This window comes from Podarcis erhardii (assembly GCF_964252035.2).
Source record: "Podarcis erhardii genome assembly, chromosome: 2".
Lineage (NCBI taxonomy): Eukaryota > Metazoa > Chordata > Lepidosauria > Squamata > Lacertidae > Podarcis > Podarcis erhardii.
The window spans coordinates 14,717,028-14,734,762 of NC_138498.1; the positions used below are offsets into that span (position 1 = coordinate 14,717,028).

The following is a 17,735-nucleotide window of genomic DNA, read 5'->3' on the forward strand; positions in this document are numbered from 1 at the left end:
GAGGGTATGGAGTTATGTGACCCCTGAGCCAAGGAGATAAGTAACTACTGAAATATTGAAATTGAATATTGAAATACTTTATTGTCACTTGTACAACTTGTATACAGTGAGATTACACGAGCACCCCCCCCCACTCAGCTCTCTTAGTCTTAATTCCCCTCCTTTACTGATGCACACCCACCAAACCCGAAAGTCAGTTGCCCTGTTGTTATCTTTTCATTCAGCAGCCTAACAGCCCACGGATAGAAGCTGTTCTTTACCCTGTTGGTGCGACTAATCCTGCTTCTATATCTTCTGCCTGAGGGCAGGTGATCAAGAAAGTGCCAGCCAGGGTGAGAATCATCCCTGAAAATTTTCCTTACTCTCCTGAGGCAACGTTCTTCCGCTATTTCATCCAGTGGATTCACGGGACAGCCCATAATATCTTGTGCTGTATTCACCACCCTCTGTAGACACTTCCTATCAGATGATGTCAAACCAGCGTACCACACCGTGATGCAGTATGAAAGGACACTTTCTATTGTTGGCCAGTAGAAGGAGATCATCAAATGTTGATTGACATTGTTCTTCCGCAAGAATCTGAGATGGAGTCTCTGTTGGGCTTTCTTAACCACCTGGGTTGTATTTATTTTCCAAGTAAGGTCTTCACTGAAATAAACTCCTAGGAATTTAAAGGAAGAGACTCTCTTCACACAGCCCTCCCCGATGTACAGCCGGGCTAGTTCTCCTCTCTTCCTCTGAAAGTCCAACACCATCTCCTTTGTCTTGCTGATATTAAGGTGCAAGTTGTTCCCCAGGCTCCATGTAGATATTTTTTGGACGTCCCCTCTATACGCTGATTCGTCTCCACCTACAGATAGGTAGCCGTGTTGGTCTGCCATAGTCAAAACAAAACAAATTCCTTCCAGTAGCACCTTAAAGACCAACTAAGTCAGTTCTTGGTATGAGCTTTCGTGTGCATGCACACTTCTTCAGATACACTGAAACAGAAGTTTCCAGACCCTTCTATATAGTGAGAAGGTGGGGAGGGGTATTACTCAGAAGGGTGGTGGGAATGGGTGATTGGCAGATAGCTGTGATGAGCCTGTTGACGACTCTTAACGACTGCAATAGGTCTTACAGGAAAAAGCAAGGGGTGAAAAGGTGAAAAATGGCTTTGTCATGTATAATGAGATAAGAATCCAAGGACTTTGTTCAGACCAGGTTTCTTCAATCTCCCAGGACATTCTATACAAGATCTCAAAGTAGCTGTTTTACTACAAAGGAATTTCAGAAATAGACTGGAAAGAGAAGCTGCTGAATTACAACTTATCACCAAACTTAAAACCATGGAGAAACCTGGTCTGAACAAAGACCTTGGATTCTTATCTCATTATACATGACAAAGCCATTTTTCACCTTTTCACCCCTTGCTTTTTCCTGTAAGACCTATTGCAGTCGTTAAGAGTCGTCAACAGGCTCATCACAGCTATCTGCCAATCACCCATTCCCACCACCCTTCTGAGTAATAACCCTCCCCACCTTCTCACTATATAGAAGGGTCTGGAAACTTCTGTTTCAGTGTTTCTGAAGAAGTGTGCATGCGCACGAAAGCTCATACCAAGAACTGACTTAGTTGGTCTTTAAGGTGCTACTGGAAGGAATTCGTTTTGTTTCGTCTCCACCTGTTATTAAACCCATTATGGTGGTGTCATCTGCAAACTTAATAATTGCAGTAGACGGGTCAGATGATACACAATCGTATGTATACAATGAATATACTATACAACCATTGGAAAGTTTTTTTTAATGTTTAACGTTTAATTATGTTTTAATATTTTTTGGAAGTCTTCCAGAGCGGCTGGGGCAAGCCATTCTGATGGGTGGGAAATAATAATAATAATAATAATAATAATAATAATAATAATAATAATAATGGAATAAGACATCTCTATTTTCATTGGGAAAATGTTGGAAAGTACAGCTTTGTGAGGCTGAGCCTGCGCAATGAGTTCACCACAATCTTGCGCTAGCCTGTTGAAGGCAGACACGTTGGACTTTTAAATTTACCCACGCTCGGTAGGCTCCCTGGGGGCGTGTGTCACTCTACCCTTTTTCGCAACTCTATGGGACGGGGCTTCAGAAGGCGTTCCTAGCTCCACGCTTCCCAGGGAGCGAAAGAGCCACGCCCACTCTGGCCCCTCGGACTGCTGGGGGGGACGTGACGTTTCGAGGCAGCCCCTCCCACCTCGCCCGGCTGCCTGCCGCGCTGTTCGCCACGCGAGCCCGCGGCGGGGAGGCGGGGGCGCGGCCCTCGCCGAAGGGTCCTTACGGGAGTCTGAGGTGTCCAAGGCAAGCGCCTGCTCCGAAGAGCAGGGCCAGGGTTTCCAGGGGGGCCGCGATGAAAGGCTGCTGATACGAGGAGAGAGGGATCATTTTCTAGCGTCCTCTTTTTGTGTGTGTGGCGCGGCCGGTGGAGTGGGATTCCGAGCAGGCGGGCGTTGGCCACCCCTAGAGGAAGATTTGGAGGCGCTCGCTGCTGCCGCCGGCGCCGAGTGGTGGGGTTCGGGCGGACTCGGGTAGCGTCGTGGGAGGAGGCGAAGCCGGGCAAGGCAAGGCGAGGGAGTACCTATGGCGGGTACCATTTCCACGCCGGTGTAGTTGGCAGGAATCGGGAAGGCAACGGGTCAGACCTCATCCCTGCCACGCACCACACACTGGGAGGCTTCAGGGAAGCCGGCCACCGTCCCCTCGTCTCCGGTCCCCCGCCTGCAAAACGCGGGAGGGAGCGACCTACCTTGCAAGGTCGTCGTTCGCGTGTCCAAGGTGAAGTACCAGTTCGATACGATACAATAATCTTTATTGTCATTGTCCCATACAGGACAACGAAATTGGAAAAAACTACATCAGACATAATAATAATAATAATAATAATAATAATAATAATAATAATAATAATAATTTATTATTTATACCCCGCTCATCTGGCTGGGTTTCCCCAGCCACTCTGGGCAGCTTCCAACAGAACACTAAAATACAATACAGTGGTACCTCGGGTTACATACGCTTCAGGTTACATACGCTTCAGGTTACAGACTCCGCTAACCCAGAAATAGTACCTCGGCTTAAGAACTTTGCTTCAGGATGAGAACAGAAATTGTGCTCCAGCGGCGCGGCGGCAGCAGGAGGCCCCATGAGCTAAAGTGGTGCTTCAGGTTAAGAACAGTTTCAGGTTAAGAACGGACCTCCAGAACAAATTAAGTACTTAACCCAAGGTACCACTGTACAGGTACTTAGTGACAAAGTTCCCTGGAGGGGCTGGCCACTCTCCAGTCATAGCTGTCAACTTTTCCCTTTTCTTGCAAGGAATCCTATTCGCAATAATTGAATTTCCCTTAAAAAAAGGGAAATGTTGGCAGCTATGTCTCCAGTTTTTAGAGACAGCAAGGTAGCCAGAGTCAGGAAACTGAGAAACTGGAACTAAGGGTCTGGCGATGATCATGACCTTTGCCATCAGGGTGACCAGGGTCTCATGGGTAAGAGGTGCAGCTCTTTCCAACACTGAATCCAAAATTCTACGTGCCGTACCAATCATGTGTTCCCAAGCACCTCCCATGTGAGAGGCATGGAGAGGGTTAAAGATCCATGCACAAGTCAGGGAGAGCAGGGTCAGTGTCGGTTTTTTTTCTCTTTAGTCCCAGCTCCCACAGAATTCATGCCACAATTGGACCCAAGGAGTTTGATAGGTCCACGTATGGCCACGAATCTTCTCAAGGCATTGATGAAACTGGTAGTGCCTATGGACTCATTGACCTCAATGTGGAATGCACAGATACTCAAACACTGCCCAGCACTTATTGTTAGCTTGACCTCCCCTTGTCTTGCGCATAGCCATGCTCCAAGGTCCAAAGACATCCAGACCCACATTAGCAAAAGGCGGTTTGACTGCATGCAAAGCAGATTGTTATGTTCATTGGCTTTGCTCCTCTAGTAGTGTGTTTAGGGTTGCAACTGTAGGCTGCAACGCTAAATGCTCTTAAGAGGGTTTAGAAACAATTCAGTGTGACTTGATTCTGCACATTCTGGCTGTGAGGCATCAATGCCTTGTTTTTTGAATCTGCCTATATGAATGTTTTGATCCATGATTAAAAAGTCCAGGTGGCTTGATTAGATAGAAGACCTCTGTACCAGTAATGAAAAAAAAAAATCAATAAATATAATTTAAGAAAAGATCTCTATGAAGACTTTGACACAGTAGAGTTGCCACTCCTGTCCTATGGAGTATGAGGGACTGACAGTCAGCACCTTTTTCCAATTTGATGTAAGATTAATTCAGTCTCCGCAACCAAACCAATACTTGAAATTGGAGAATTAGTGCACTTCCTCCAAGATGCTTGCAGTACACACACACACTATATGCATTTCCAACATCATTTTTTGTACTAAAGGCCATATATTTTTGTATATTTTCAATTTCGTTCTGTATGGAACAATGACAATAAAGATTATCGTATCATATCATAGGTGTGGTGTTGCTTTCCATACGTTTGTAGGTGCAGGTGGAACAAAGGGCTTACTTGCAGTTATTTTTAGTAACGCATGTCCTTGAAAAGCACCTGGCAGGGCTTTTGGCTTGAGTAATATATGTTGAGCTGTGACCAGAAATCATTGCAATTTTTGGACATGTGTATGTGCAGTTCCTGCCAACCTAGCAGTTCGAAAGCACGTCATAGTGCAATTAGATAAATAGGTACCGCTCCGGCAGGAAGGTAAATAGCATTTCCGTGCGCTCCTCTAGTTCACCAGAAGCGGCTTAGTCATGCTGGCCACATGACCCGGAAGCTGTACACCGGCTCCCTCGGCCAATAAAGCGAGATGAGCGCCACAACCCCAGAGTCGGCCAAGACTGGACCTAACGGTCAGGGATCCCTTTACCTTTACCTATATGTGCAGTGGGGGACAATCGTGCATATGAAACACAGTCTTCAGTGCATAAAAGGCATATGTGAGCCCATCCTGAGACCACTGTATGCAACATTTCTTGAAACAGGTGCTTCATTCTTTCCCTGTTGTGATTTCCATACATCTTGTGTTATGGTGTGGTTCTGTTTTTAAAGGTTGAGATGCTTATATGTAATTGGATATGAACGTTGGAATCCTTACCTGTGTTATTGGATAAAAATACCCTAGTACTGACAGGGGTTTTTTTTCTGCTTGAGCGTAGAGCCCAACTCTCATTTCAATTGGATGTGTCATTGGGAAACTCTGGATTCCACAGATTGCAAGCTACTGAACATGTATTTTGCACGAGGGCATTGAAAACCCAAGTTCCATGTACAGCAAAATAGCAAAGTACTCTTTGGACTATACCACTTTTAATTGCAGATGAGTGAATGTGCTTTTTAAGTTCTCCCCAACATGGGGGGGGGGGGACCTATAAGAACCTCCCTACATAAAAACAAAACAAAAACCCTAATCAGTGGATGGTCTTCAACGACGTTTTACTTAGAGTAGACTCTGGGACACTAAGATTTTGGCTTGCTAGACAAAACGATCCCCCCCTCCCCTCCACTTGTGTGCTGTTTGAGCGTTCTTCTGACGCACCCTCCGGGAGCCAATATTGGGGAGTGCAGGAGTGGGGGGGGGGAACCTTTGTTGCAAAAGCAGAATCACTGGTTGATCACTGGTTGATTCCTACCCATTGAAATTAATGAACACAGCAAAGTTAGGTCCATTAATTTCAATGAGCCTATTCTGAGTAAAACCTAGCTGGATACCACCAAATGTCCTCTCCCTCATATGCCTGCTACTTCTGGGGTGCAATAAAAACACTTCTCCCTCATAGGCCTGCTTCTACTTCAATAGAATTCAACCCCCTACCTTTCTGTGGAAGCCGCCCAGAGTGGCTGGGGAAACCCAGCCAGATGGGCGGGGTACAAATAATAAATTATTATTATTATTATTATTAGTCAGAAGCAGTGTGGCCCTAGAAAGTTTCTACTTCATAACTCTGCTGGGTATATTAGGGTCTCATAACTTTGCTGGATATATTAGGTTCTCATGGGATTTAGCTTAGAGGTGCGGGAAGTGGGATCTGAAAAGGTACAAGGATATGGAGGTAAAATGAGAGTCCTTTTAGGAGTGAAGAGTGTTTTGAAATCCAGGAATGTAGCACTACAGTACTTACAAATATTAGCTGGCAAAGAGATCTCTGCCTATCCTCTGTTAGCTCTTGATGGATCTGATAGGTGTGAACACTATGCCCAATAGACTACATTGCCTCTTCTCTTGGGAGCCGTCCAGGAGTTTTTCATATCTTTTTCGGTTCACCCATTCCCCCACCCCCCACTTTTGTGTGTTGAATTTGGTTTTGCAGAGGGATTATTTTTCGTCATCTATGGAAAGCATAGCAAGCTAGCAAACGTTTAAAACAGCCTCAGAATAACTGCTGCCGTTGGCCTGTCACACAGAGGGCACTTTGTATTCTAAACTTGAGCTTGAGATGTGGGGATAAATGCTAGCTTTGAGAGTGTTGCTTAGCATAATAAGTCGTACTATGGAGCCCTGACTGAGCACAGCCATTGGACTGCTTGCTTGCATGTGGCTCATGAACACGTCTCCATGGCTGTGGGAGGTTAGGATGAGATTCCTGGTAGCGGAAGCAGTTTGCTTTTTTGGGGGTTTGCGAGCTAGCTAGATAATTGGTTCCATGCAGCCCTGGGATAACTTCTGACTTTCTGTGCAGCTTGTGACGGTTGCCCACACCCTTGAAGATGAATGGCTGGATTTCAAGCACGGTTTGCCTGTCCGCTGCCCTCTTGCTGCTGTTGAGTGGTGCTTTTGCCCGGAGGAGCCAAGATCTCCGCTGTGGAGGTAAAGCAGACTCTCTCATAGCAATCTCATTAGGAAAATGGGTGGTGGAGCTTGAGAAATACAGAGCAGCAAAATAACATTGCTTACACCCAGTGCTTTTTTTTTCCCTAAAAAAAATGTTTAGGGGTACTCTCATTTTCCTACTCATATTGAAATACTGCCCATCAATGAGGCCAAATTTAGATTCGCAAAATGTTTAGGGGTATGTGTACCCCTGCGTACCCCCCAGGAAAAAAAGCACTGCTTACACCACTCTCTGCCTTTAAAGAGCCTTTTCCACATTGATTTGGCACCTGAAGATTCTAGGAAATGGACCAGGGTGCCCAGTCCACTCACTCTGTTGCAGGGTGTGATGTGCAATGGTGGTAGCAAACTTTTTCAGGGTAGCCTGTCTCATAACAGATCAGTTCTGATTGAGTGATCCCCCACAATAGTAGTCTGAGGGCACCTAGGTACATAGTTTGAAATAAACATAATGGTTCCATTCCTGTGTATGTAGGAATACGCTGCATCAGTTTGTTCTCTAATTGTTTTCATCATTACTTGGAGATGAAAGGTTGGCCACGGCAAGGTCTTATCCTAGGGATGGGCAGCTGGTGGCATGGGCTCAAACAGGCTCCAAGGGGTTTTTCATCTGGCCCCTCTGATCTGGTCAGATAGCTGGTCAGCCTGGACAGCTCAGTTGGCAGTGTTTCCCAACCTTGGGCCTCCAGATGTTTTTGGCCTACAACTCCCATCATCCCTAGCTAGCAAGACCAGTGGTCAGGGATGATGGGAATTGTAGTTCTAAAACAGCTGGAGGGCCAAGGTTGGGAAACACTGGGTTAGAGTGTGGTGTTGATAACACCAAGGTTTCAGTTCAATCCCTGTGTATGGGACAGCTGCAGATTCCTGAACTGCAGGGGGTTGGACTCATGGTCCCACAATTCTACGATTCTGTGATCTCAAGGGCCTTCCCTTTATTAGGCACCTCACCAGCTTTTTGCAGCAAAAGTGACCTCTACACACTTCAGCTATGTGCAACAGGACTTGGCAACTGAGATGCATAAGAAGGGTGTTTGACTCTTTTAAAAATCCTTTGCCTGGGTCTTGGGAGTAAGTAGCTGCCATGCATATTAAGGGGACGACTTTGCCACTGTTTGCTGCTATTTCCTGAGGAGGAGGCTATTATAGAGACCCTTGCCTGAGTAGAGTGACTCAGTTGGGCAGAGCCCAGCGTTCCCGGGCCTTCAGTCCTTCTCAGTTCAAAACAGGGTTTCCCAAACTTCGGTCTCCAACTGTTTTTGAACTACAGTTCCCATCATCCCTGACCACTGATCCCGCTAGCTTGGGATGATGGGAGTTGTAGACCAACAGCAGCTGGAGACCCAAGTTTGGGAAACCCTGGTTCAAAACTCCTGTTAAGTTCGTTCCTGACTGAGGTGAGGAACCTGTGGCCCTCCAGATGTTGTTGCGGGACAATTTCCATCATTCCTGATGAACGGCCACACAGGTTGGGGCAGATAGAAGCCAAACAGCACCTGGAAGGCTACAGGCGACCTGTTCCTGTTTTCCCTGCATGCCTGAAGCAACATCCTTCCGCTCGCAATAACAGAATTGTCTGGCCTACTTAGAGGCTGCTGAAAAGTGACGTTGAAACAGCATAACCCTTTGAGACGTTACGTGTCCATGCAAATCAGCCCAAATGTGTGAGATTCGACGGCTCCAGCACCACACATCCCTGATATAAACATTACGCCTCACCATGTGGAACACTGTCACACAGAAGCATTGCTTGGCAGTGTCCACATGGGAGAGGAGATCACTGGACCTGTGTCTTTAGAAAAGCCTTATGGGAATGTTAGCATAACTACCCATCCCCTGCTATTGTATTTTCCCTTTTTGGGGGGGTTGCAAGCACAAGTCCCAGAAGCAGCAACTGTTGCTTTAGTAGTCTTGCTTGCTGATGCTATGCCAGAGGAGAAGGAAGAATAGGGGAATAGAGAGTGCAGTTGTTTTGTTGCCCTCAAGGCCGCTGAACCAACTGATGTTGTGCCAAGCTCAGGAGCTGTCAGTTTTACCTCTACTTGCTTTCACTCCCCTGCATGCATAACTTCCTTAGCGTAAATGATAAATTCTCCTATCAAGTGCTGCAAATAAATTGTTGTTACAAGACATAGGCAAGGCATATTTTCATTTGCAGTATGCTGGGTTCTGAAGAATGCATTTGTTCAGCTGCCAAATCTTGAGAATGTTCCTGGCATCGAGCAGTCGATCATGAAGTTAATGTAGCTGTTTTCCTGAGCTCTATGATCAGTACTGCTTCTTGGAGCTAGTTTTTCTTACTTTTTTTTCTTTGGTTTTAGTATGCCGGGCACTGGTGGATGAGCTGGAGTGGGAAATATCTCAGGTAGATCCCAAGAAAATGATCCAGATAGGTTCCTTCCGCATCAACCCAGATGGAAGCCAGTCCGTCGTGGAGGTAATGTGTTTCATGCTTGCCCTTGATTGGCTGAATCTCTGAAGACTATTGTGGCGATCTGACAAATAGGAAGTCAGGGAGATGGTTAGCACCCTGAAGAAATGTGTGGGGGAAACCCTTGTGCTGAGATTTTAAACTTCTGGTGAAAGGGAATTTATTTTTTATGGGCGGCATCCAGTCCTTTAGCTTTTCTGGCACAGTGGACTTCTGTGTGCAAAATGGAACTTCCTGTCCCCTCTAGCACACTGTGCACTCTCAAAAAATGCTCTGGAGGTTTGCTCTGGAGCAAATTTTGGGGATGTGCAAGGGAAGGTGAAGACCTTTAAAGCCCTAAACGGCCTCGGTCCAGTATATCTGAAGGAGCGTCTCCTCCCCCATCGTTCTGCCCGGACACTGAGGTCCAGCTCCGAGGGCCTTCTGGCGGTTCCCTCACTGTGAGAGGCCAAGTTACAGGGAACCAGGCAGAGGGCCTTCTCGGTAGTGGCGCCCACCCTGTGGAATACCCTCCCATCAGATGTCAAAGCGATAAACATCTACCTGACATTCAGAAGACATCTGAAGGCAGCCCTGTTCAGGGAAGTTTTTAATATGTGACATTTTAGTGTATCTTTCATCTTTGTTGGAAGCCGCCCAGAGTGGCTGGGGAAACCCAGCCAGATGGGCGGGGTACAAATAATAAATTATTATTATTATTATTAAACATGAATCTGGTTGTGCCAACAGAATTAAGCTCATGGAGCACTGGCTACATCCCTGCATTTTTATCCTTTTACATCTCTCAAAGCAGCCACCAACAATAAATAGAAATTAATAATTGTTATTTATATTAGGTGTGGGGAACTTCTGGACCTCCAGATGTTGCTGAACTACAGCTCCCATCATCCCTTGCCATGGGCCATGCTTTCTGGGGCTGATGGGAGTTGTAGTTCATGGAGGGCCAAAGGTTCTCCATACCTAAAACAGAAATTTCAAATTCTAGAGGTGCAGCTAAGAAGGGACTGGTGAGGAAAATGTAGCCCGTGAGCGGGGGAATATAGAGTTTTCAACAATAGTTCCACATAATTTCTTTATCCCTAGTTCCAGTAACGGAGCCAGATCTTAGTGGCTGCCGTTGGTCCTTCTGTTTGGCGACTTAGGTTGTCACAGAAAGATGCAAACTAAGGCAGTCATTACAGTGTCCTCCTTTTGGTAAAATGGCAAAATGATGGACCGCTCCTCAGTGATAGGTTGTAAGACGTGCATGGTGCCCGAGGAAAATTTCGTTACAATAGGATCTGATGAAGGTAAAGGTGGGGGAGGCTTTACCCACCTTCATAGCAAGCTGCCATTCCTCCACAGGTGCCCTATGCCAGGTCTGAAGCTCACCTGACGGAATTGTTGGAGCGCATCTGTGACAAGATGAAAGAGTATGGCGAAAAGGAAGATCCTTCCACCCACCGGAAAAGCTATGTGAGGGTGATGTCCCGCGACGGGACCAAGATGGACCTTTCTCAAACCAAATTTGATACCGATATGACATCGAGCCTGAAGTTTGCGGTGAGTGATGCAGAGAGTGAAGCTGGGTGTGGGACTACTTGGCTGCTGGAGAAAAGGAGACTCCAGCGGAACCTCCTGGCTGCAACCTTTAGCCTCTTTTCCTTCCAAATTCTATCTTAATACTTGCAGCTGATTATGGTGACAGACAATCGATGCTGCAGTTGCAATGGTATAATTACAGCCACAACTCTGGACCAGCTCCATGCTTTGCAATACGTATTAGGGAAGTGGAACAGGTAGCTGGTGCCTACATCACAGAACGTACGTTGCAGGCATGATGTATAGCACGGCTGACTTCCTTGGTTCCCCTTTGCAGTGTGAGAGTATAGCTGAAGAATATGAAGATGAGTTCATAGAATTCTTCTCCCATGAGGCAGAAAATGTCAAGGACCGACTATGCAGCAAACGAACAGGTAAGCAAAGGACTAGGCTGTTTGCAGATCACGCCGGTCAGTAATTCACTCCGTTGAAAGCTGGAGTCAACTCTTTTATTAGCAAAATGTGATCTTTGCAGATTGGGCGGAGTTTCAGGCCTTAGGAGCACAGCAGCTCTTGCCCTGTAGGCCCTACTCCATAAAATACAGTGGTACATCGGGTTACATACGCTTCAGGTTACATACGCTTCAGGTTACAGACTCCGCTAACCCAGAAATAGTACCTCGGGTTAAGAACTTTGCTTCAGGATGAGAACAGAAATCGTGCTCTGGCGGCGCTGCAGCAGCAGGAGGCCCCATTAGCTAAAGTGGTGCTTCAGGTTAAGAACAGTTTCAGGTTAAGAATGGACCTCTGGAACGAATTAAGTACGTAACCCGAGGTACCACTGTCCCCATCTCCCTTCTATGTCTCTTCCTCTCCTGGGGTTCTTACAAGCAATCAGAGACTGCACCTGCGGGCAGCCTGCCTTTGCTTCTCCTATTTCACACCTCTCCTGATTCTGGGAGTCATGGGGAGATGGGACACCATTGACTCTTTATTAACCGGACTGCCAACTTGCCTGCTTCAGCTTCAGCCTCTGATACCCAACTTCTCTCTGCCACAGACTCTTCTCAACTCACTGAGCCCTGTCACTCCTTCAACTTCTGACCCCTTCTCTTCCCAGTCTTCTCCCTCTGAGCACTCATTGTTGTCCCACTACCGCTACTTCCCAGGCTCTGAGCCTTCTTCCCTTGGTGGTTCCCCAACTTGCTCCTCCCCCTTTTCCTCAGTGTCCAACCAGCCCATGGCATAGGCCATTCTTCTGACAAGGAGGCACAGCTCTGCATTCCAGGCAAGAAGCACCCTCCTTTTAGCCTGCAGTGAAGCCAGTTTTCCAACACGGAGAAAATGCCAGTGTAGCCACTAGCTTCCATTTTGGGGCAGTAGACAATCAGTCACAAGTACAAAATGGCAGACATTGTTAAGCAGGAGTCATCCCGGCTTCCTTTCAGGCATCTTTTAAAAGCTGCATTGTTCAGACAGCTTTTGGGACATGATTTAAAAAACAAACAAACCCTATTATTTATTGAAAACCTGAAATAGCAACTGGTGTTTTTACTGTTGCGCCTGTGTTTTTATGTTTTACACTGTTATTTTCTGTAACAGTTCCATTTATGAATACAGTGGTACCTCTGGTTACGTACTTAATTTGTTCCGGAGGTCCGTTCTTAACCTGAAACTGTTCTTAACCTGAAGCACCACTTTAGCTAATGGGGCCTCCTGCTGCTGCCATGCCGCCAGAGCACGATTTCTGTTCTCATCCTGAAGCAAAGTTCTTAACCCGAGGTACTATTTCTGGGTTAGCGGAGTCTGAAACCTGAAGCGTATGTAACTTGAAGTGTATGTAACTCGAGGTGCCACGGTATTTCAATGTAGAAAATAATCAGAGCCATCTTGTCTTCCTATGAACCTGCTTTCGATTTCTGCTCTTGTTGACTAGTGTTAAGTTCTTTCTCCCGAAGTTCTTTCAGCTGGATAAAATTGTTGCTCAGCAGGGGTTTGGAGAACTGAATTAATTTTCCAGTTGACAAATACCATTCCAATTGGTTGAAGGACCTTGATATCACTAAAAATAAAAGGGACTTCTCTCCCTCAAACTTCAGAGAACAGGCATCTCATTCCATCAAGCTTCAGTTTGTCTCAGAAGGGGAGTAGCTTTAGTTCAGTTCCCAGCTAAACACTGCCTGATTAACAAACCTCTGACTTTGCCTCCTTCTGAACAGTTGCTGTACTGAGTTTCTAGGAAGAGAAACTTCAGGTAGGATTTTGGCCGCGCTTTGACCTTGGAGAATGTTCCTAGGAGATAGATGACCTTCTTCTCCTGGCACAGCTTCCTGTACTTGGCTTCCTCTCTCCACGCTTAGAAACAGTAAAGGCAGCTGAACTGAAACAGGCTGGTGCTGTTGAGCGGAACCTCTTTTCTTACCTCCTGGCAATGAGTCAAAGTGGCTTCTCTCCCACCACGACCTGTCCTTGGCATTGCTTGCCAATTCCCCATAGCGTTCTGCAGTGCCTCACAACACCCATAGAATGGCGTCCTGCAGTAACTGGAGCTCACAGATGCCAAGAGAACAGTGCAGGTGCTATAAATAGTAAACCTAAAGGGTTCTCTGTGGCCTCGCCTCGCATCCCTGCCTTTTTTTGCTTCAGGGATGTCACTCGTGGCAAGTGATTCCTCTGGTCTGTCTTTCCCACCTCAGTGTCTCTTGAGGCAGAGCAGGCAATATAGGAGAAGGGAGGCTGCTCTGCCTTTATTCACCTGGAGTCAATGTGGTCTTCCTCCCCGCTGCTTGCTATTTGCAGTGGGAAGAAAGACTCCAGAAGGGTAGGGTGAATTTGATCAGGAGTGCAGCAGGGGCAAGGAGATGAGACAGATTCTTTTAACTGAGTGACAGCCCTGGAGAAAACCTTAGTCGGTGTTGGCCAAACTTGGCCCTCCAGCTGTTTTTGGACTACAGCTCCCACCACCCCTAGCTAACAGGACCAGTGGTCAGGGATGATGGGAATTGTAGTCCAAAAACAGCTGGAGGGTCATGTTTGGCCACCACTGTTTTGCATAGGGTTCTTTTCCACAAGAAATGAATGGATAAGATTGAACAATACGTTGTTATCCAGCAGATAGGAAACCACAGGTTGTTGACCAGTTTCAAGTTTCAGCTTTTCCATGTGCTTTGTTTCTGTGTTCAGACACTGCACCAAACCATTATTTCAGCTTGCGAATTTAAAACAGTGAGTACCAGGTGGTATAGTAGTTTTAGAGTGGGGAAACCCAGGTTCAAATCTCTGCTCACTGCTTAAACTTACTAGATAAACTTGGAGGAAGGGTAGGATACAAATAAGTGAGACAAAGCCAACAGAGGCACATTTTTGTTTTCCACTTTTTCTGCATTTGGCCTCAGAAGTTCATTCCTAATTATCTGGATGCAGAGGTATGACTATTGGCTATGGTGGACGTGGGTGGCGTGGTGGTGTAAACCATTGGGACTTGGGCTTGCCGATCAGAAGGTTGGCGATTCGAATCCCCGTGATGGGGTGAGCTCCCTTTGTTCTGTCCCAACTCCTGCCAACCTAGCAGTTCAAAAGCACGTCAAAGTGCAAGTAGATAAATAGGTACCACTCCCACGGGAAGTTAAATGGCATTCCCGTGCGCTGCTTCGGTTTCACTGGAAGCGGCTTAGTCATGCCGGCCACATGACCCGGGAAAATTGTCTGCGGACAAACATCAGCTCCCTCGGCCAGTAAAACGAGATGAGCGCCACAACCCCAGAGTCGTTCGCGACTGGACTGTCAGGGGTCCTTTACCTTTTTATGGTTTGTCAATTCACGCTGAACTGTAATCTTCCATGGCTTGAATTGAGCTTGTTTGGGCACATTGTGGCTAAATGAAACTGTTTGATTGAAGGTTGGCGTACCGATAATGCAAAATATGTAAAAAAAATACATTTCTCTTGCAGAATTGCCTTTGTCCTTGATTTACCTGCCTTTTGGGTTTGGGCTAAGCAACACCTTATTAGATATCTACAGAATGTTTTCGCTGTCCTAGAAACTCAAATTACCTGGGCATGTGAAAGTATGCTAAGAGTTGCATTCTCTGTAGTTTCTTTTTTCCTGTTAATTTCTTGGTCAGTTTAGGAAAGGCCTTGGAGCCAATAAAACAGACAAATGAAAAGTCTCTTCCTGCCTTCACTTTCCTGCTGGATTTTCACTGGCTCTCAGAGGAGTGACAAGCAGCCTGTTGCCAGGGGTCCGTTTAGGAAACTGCCTCTTCCTTTAGCACTGAGCTATTTTTGGACTACGAACCTGACTGTGTTGTTTTAATCTGACCTTTACCCTCCAGTGTTTGAGGGTTGGAGGCATGCCACGTTGGCACAGCCAAAATGCAGCACCTATTTCTGACCACCAGGTCGTAACAGGCTATTTGTAGTACCCAAAATCCACCTGATTTTAGGCTCAAAGCCAAGTTGAACAAGGAAGTCTAGCCAAAGTTGATTCTTTATGATCCCCTATTACTTTTACAGATCAGCAAAGTGAGGATCATAGTTGCTGTAGGCCTGTAGAAGTGGCTTAATAATTGGCTGTCACCCAAATCAATTGCATATTCACCTGATCTGTTCATACTATCACTTCGCCAGAGTCCTTGGGATTGCGTGGCTAGTCTCATGATGTTCATGATGATTAGGAAGATAAGCTAACCCTGTTTGATCCTGTGGCCCGAAAGCAATTGCTGAGTCATTATTGATTTAATCTTCCCTACAGAAGAGAAAAGGGTGATTCGAACTGTGAATTTTATTTGTGGTGAAAAGTTTCTTGGGCAAGACCTGGCTGTGAGAAAAAGAGCAGAGGCTGACAGAGATATTTCAGCAGAGGACAATTTAGGATAGCTCTTTAATATATTTGCAACTCGTGATGCACCAAGGTGAACGCAACCCTTTTTATCAAAAGCTCAGAACTGCTGGAGACTTCAGAAATGTATTTGTGTATGTGGAACAGCTCACAGGTGAATAATATGGCTGGCAGACAGCATTTGAATTGATGACCCATGTGCTGTGCAGATGTGGGATTGAGGAACAAATTTTTAACCCTTGGATGAGGAGTCCATACTTTTTTGTCCAGTCACTAGCAATTCTGTTAGAAGAAACTCTGCAGTAAGCTCTGCACAGTGGAATAACTTTTTACAAGGGGGGTGTTTTAAAATGGACTTTTTTATCAGGAGCTGTTAGTGTGCATGACAGAAATGGAAGTTGGTAGGGTTGGAGCAGTGAAAAGGAGCAAGCTAGAGTACAGAAGACCTCGCCCAATAAAATGTTGCCCCATGATCACCACATCTCGTTAAAACGAGTTCCACTTTGTCCACACACCATCAGTCAAATATCAGCACCAAATCTCAAGTTCAGCTTCAGAAAATAAAGCTGAAAACAATTGCTGAGATTTTTAAAAAGAAAAGGTTGCGTTATGAAAATTCTTTTTTTTTTTTTTTTTTACATTACAACATTTAGATTTACTATACTTTTGGATAAACCCTCATTTTGTAGGGGAGTAATTCAGACTGAGAACTATTGGTTTTTTTTGTGTAGAGTGAAGAAGTACAGCCATTACACCTTCTTGTGGGGACTGCTGCTATGATATAATATTGGGCAAGTTTGAATCAGCTCTGTTGTCTATCTGGAAGTTCCAGTTCTTGTAATGAACTGAATTGTCTGTGCTTCTCTTGTAGATCTGTGTGACCACGCCTTGCATATCCCACATGATGAACTATGAAGCGCAAAGGCCTGCCTGGTTTGGTGGATGAGTTGGCAAAGTCCTTGTAGACCACCTCCCTCTTCCTAGCTCCAATAATTATTGTCCCAGCAGTCTTTTTTTTGGGGGGGGGGGCACACCTTACAATCTGTAAACAACATTGTATCTCTAAAAGAAAACACGAACAAAGTTTCTTTATCAAAATTTTAAAGCGAATAAGTGATACAGTGTCACTCACCTGACTTTTTAGAAACCCACCATTACCAGGCCTTTTCTGTTTGCTGTTTTTAAAGGGAACAAGAGACACTTCCATATGTGGACCCAAGTCTTGTTTTTTTCTACTGCGTACTGTGTGTTTTAATATTTAGTGGCTATGTGCAGGTGCATTGCTCTGTAGGTCGGAGTCAGGAGACCAGCAACACAGCTCCTGGGTTCATTTCAAGCTCTCAGAGGCAGAGTTCACCCAAACTTGAATAGAAGAACTTGTTGTGTTCCATTGTGGCTCTGCTACCACCTTATCAGGACACTGGGCAAGTCATTTAATTTGTCTATGCAATCCGTGCTTTGAGTGCAATGAGTGGGGGAGTATGAACATACATCCTTCTAACCTGTACAAAGAGGGAGGAGCAAGCCAATTTATATATTATGCCTCTGGAGCGGTTGTCTTTGCCTTGCAGCTGTTTTACCAGCCTCCACATGTATAGACTGGCTCCTGGTGAAAGCCAGTATCTGGCTTGTAAAATCCACAAGGGTGCTGATACCGAGCACCTGGAATTAGGGGAGGGGTTGTTGTACTCTTCAAAGGGCTTTTAATACCTGTTTAAAAACAAATGGGCCAGTGATGGCAAGAAAATAAATCATGCTGTGACTGACATGATCAACAAGGAACTCCTTACATTTTGTTTCCTTTAGTTGTGCGTGGCAGCATGTGTGTACAGTGGTACCTTGGGTTACATATGCTTCAGGTTACATACGCTTCAGGTTACAGACTCTGCTAACCCAGAAATAGTACCTCGGGTTAAGAACTTTGCTTCAGGATGAGAACAGAAATCGTGCGGCGGCAGGAGGCCCCATTAGCTAAAGTGGTGCTTCAGGTTAAGAACAATTTCAGGTTAAGAACGGCTCCGGAACGAATTACCATATTTTTCGCTCTAGAAGACACACCAGACTACAA

At 45.7% G+C, this 17,735-nt stretch overlaps 1 protein-coding gene across 2 annotated transcripts; it reads left to right on the forward strand.

The window, feature by feature from the left end:
- Window positions 1-2,525: 2,525 nt before the first annotated feature.
- Window positions 2,526-17,445, forward strand: CNPY2 (canopy FGF signaling regulator 2). 2 transcript variants are annotated; one of them, XM_081850003.1, is made up of 6 exons: window positions 2,531-2,805; window positions 6,725-6,852; window positions 9,198-9,313; window positions 10,652-10,849; window positions 11,166-11,262; window positions 16,539-17,445. In XM_081850003.1, the coding sequence occupies exons 2-6, from the start codon at window positions 6,753-6,755 to the stop codon at window positions 16,580-16,582; spliced, it is 555 nt and encodes a 184-aa protein (XP_081706129.1). In that variant the 5' UTR covers window positions 2,531-2,805; window positions 6,725-6,752; the 3' UTR covers window positions 16,583-17,445. The 2 variants fall into 2 exon arrangements, with proteins under 2 accessions (XP_081706130.1, XP_081706129.1); XM_081850004.1 differs by lacking the exon at window positions 11,166-11,262 and having other exon boundaries at window positions 2,526-2,805.
- The last annotated feature ends 290 nt before the right edge of the window (window positions 17,446-17,735 follow it).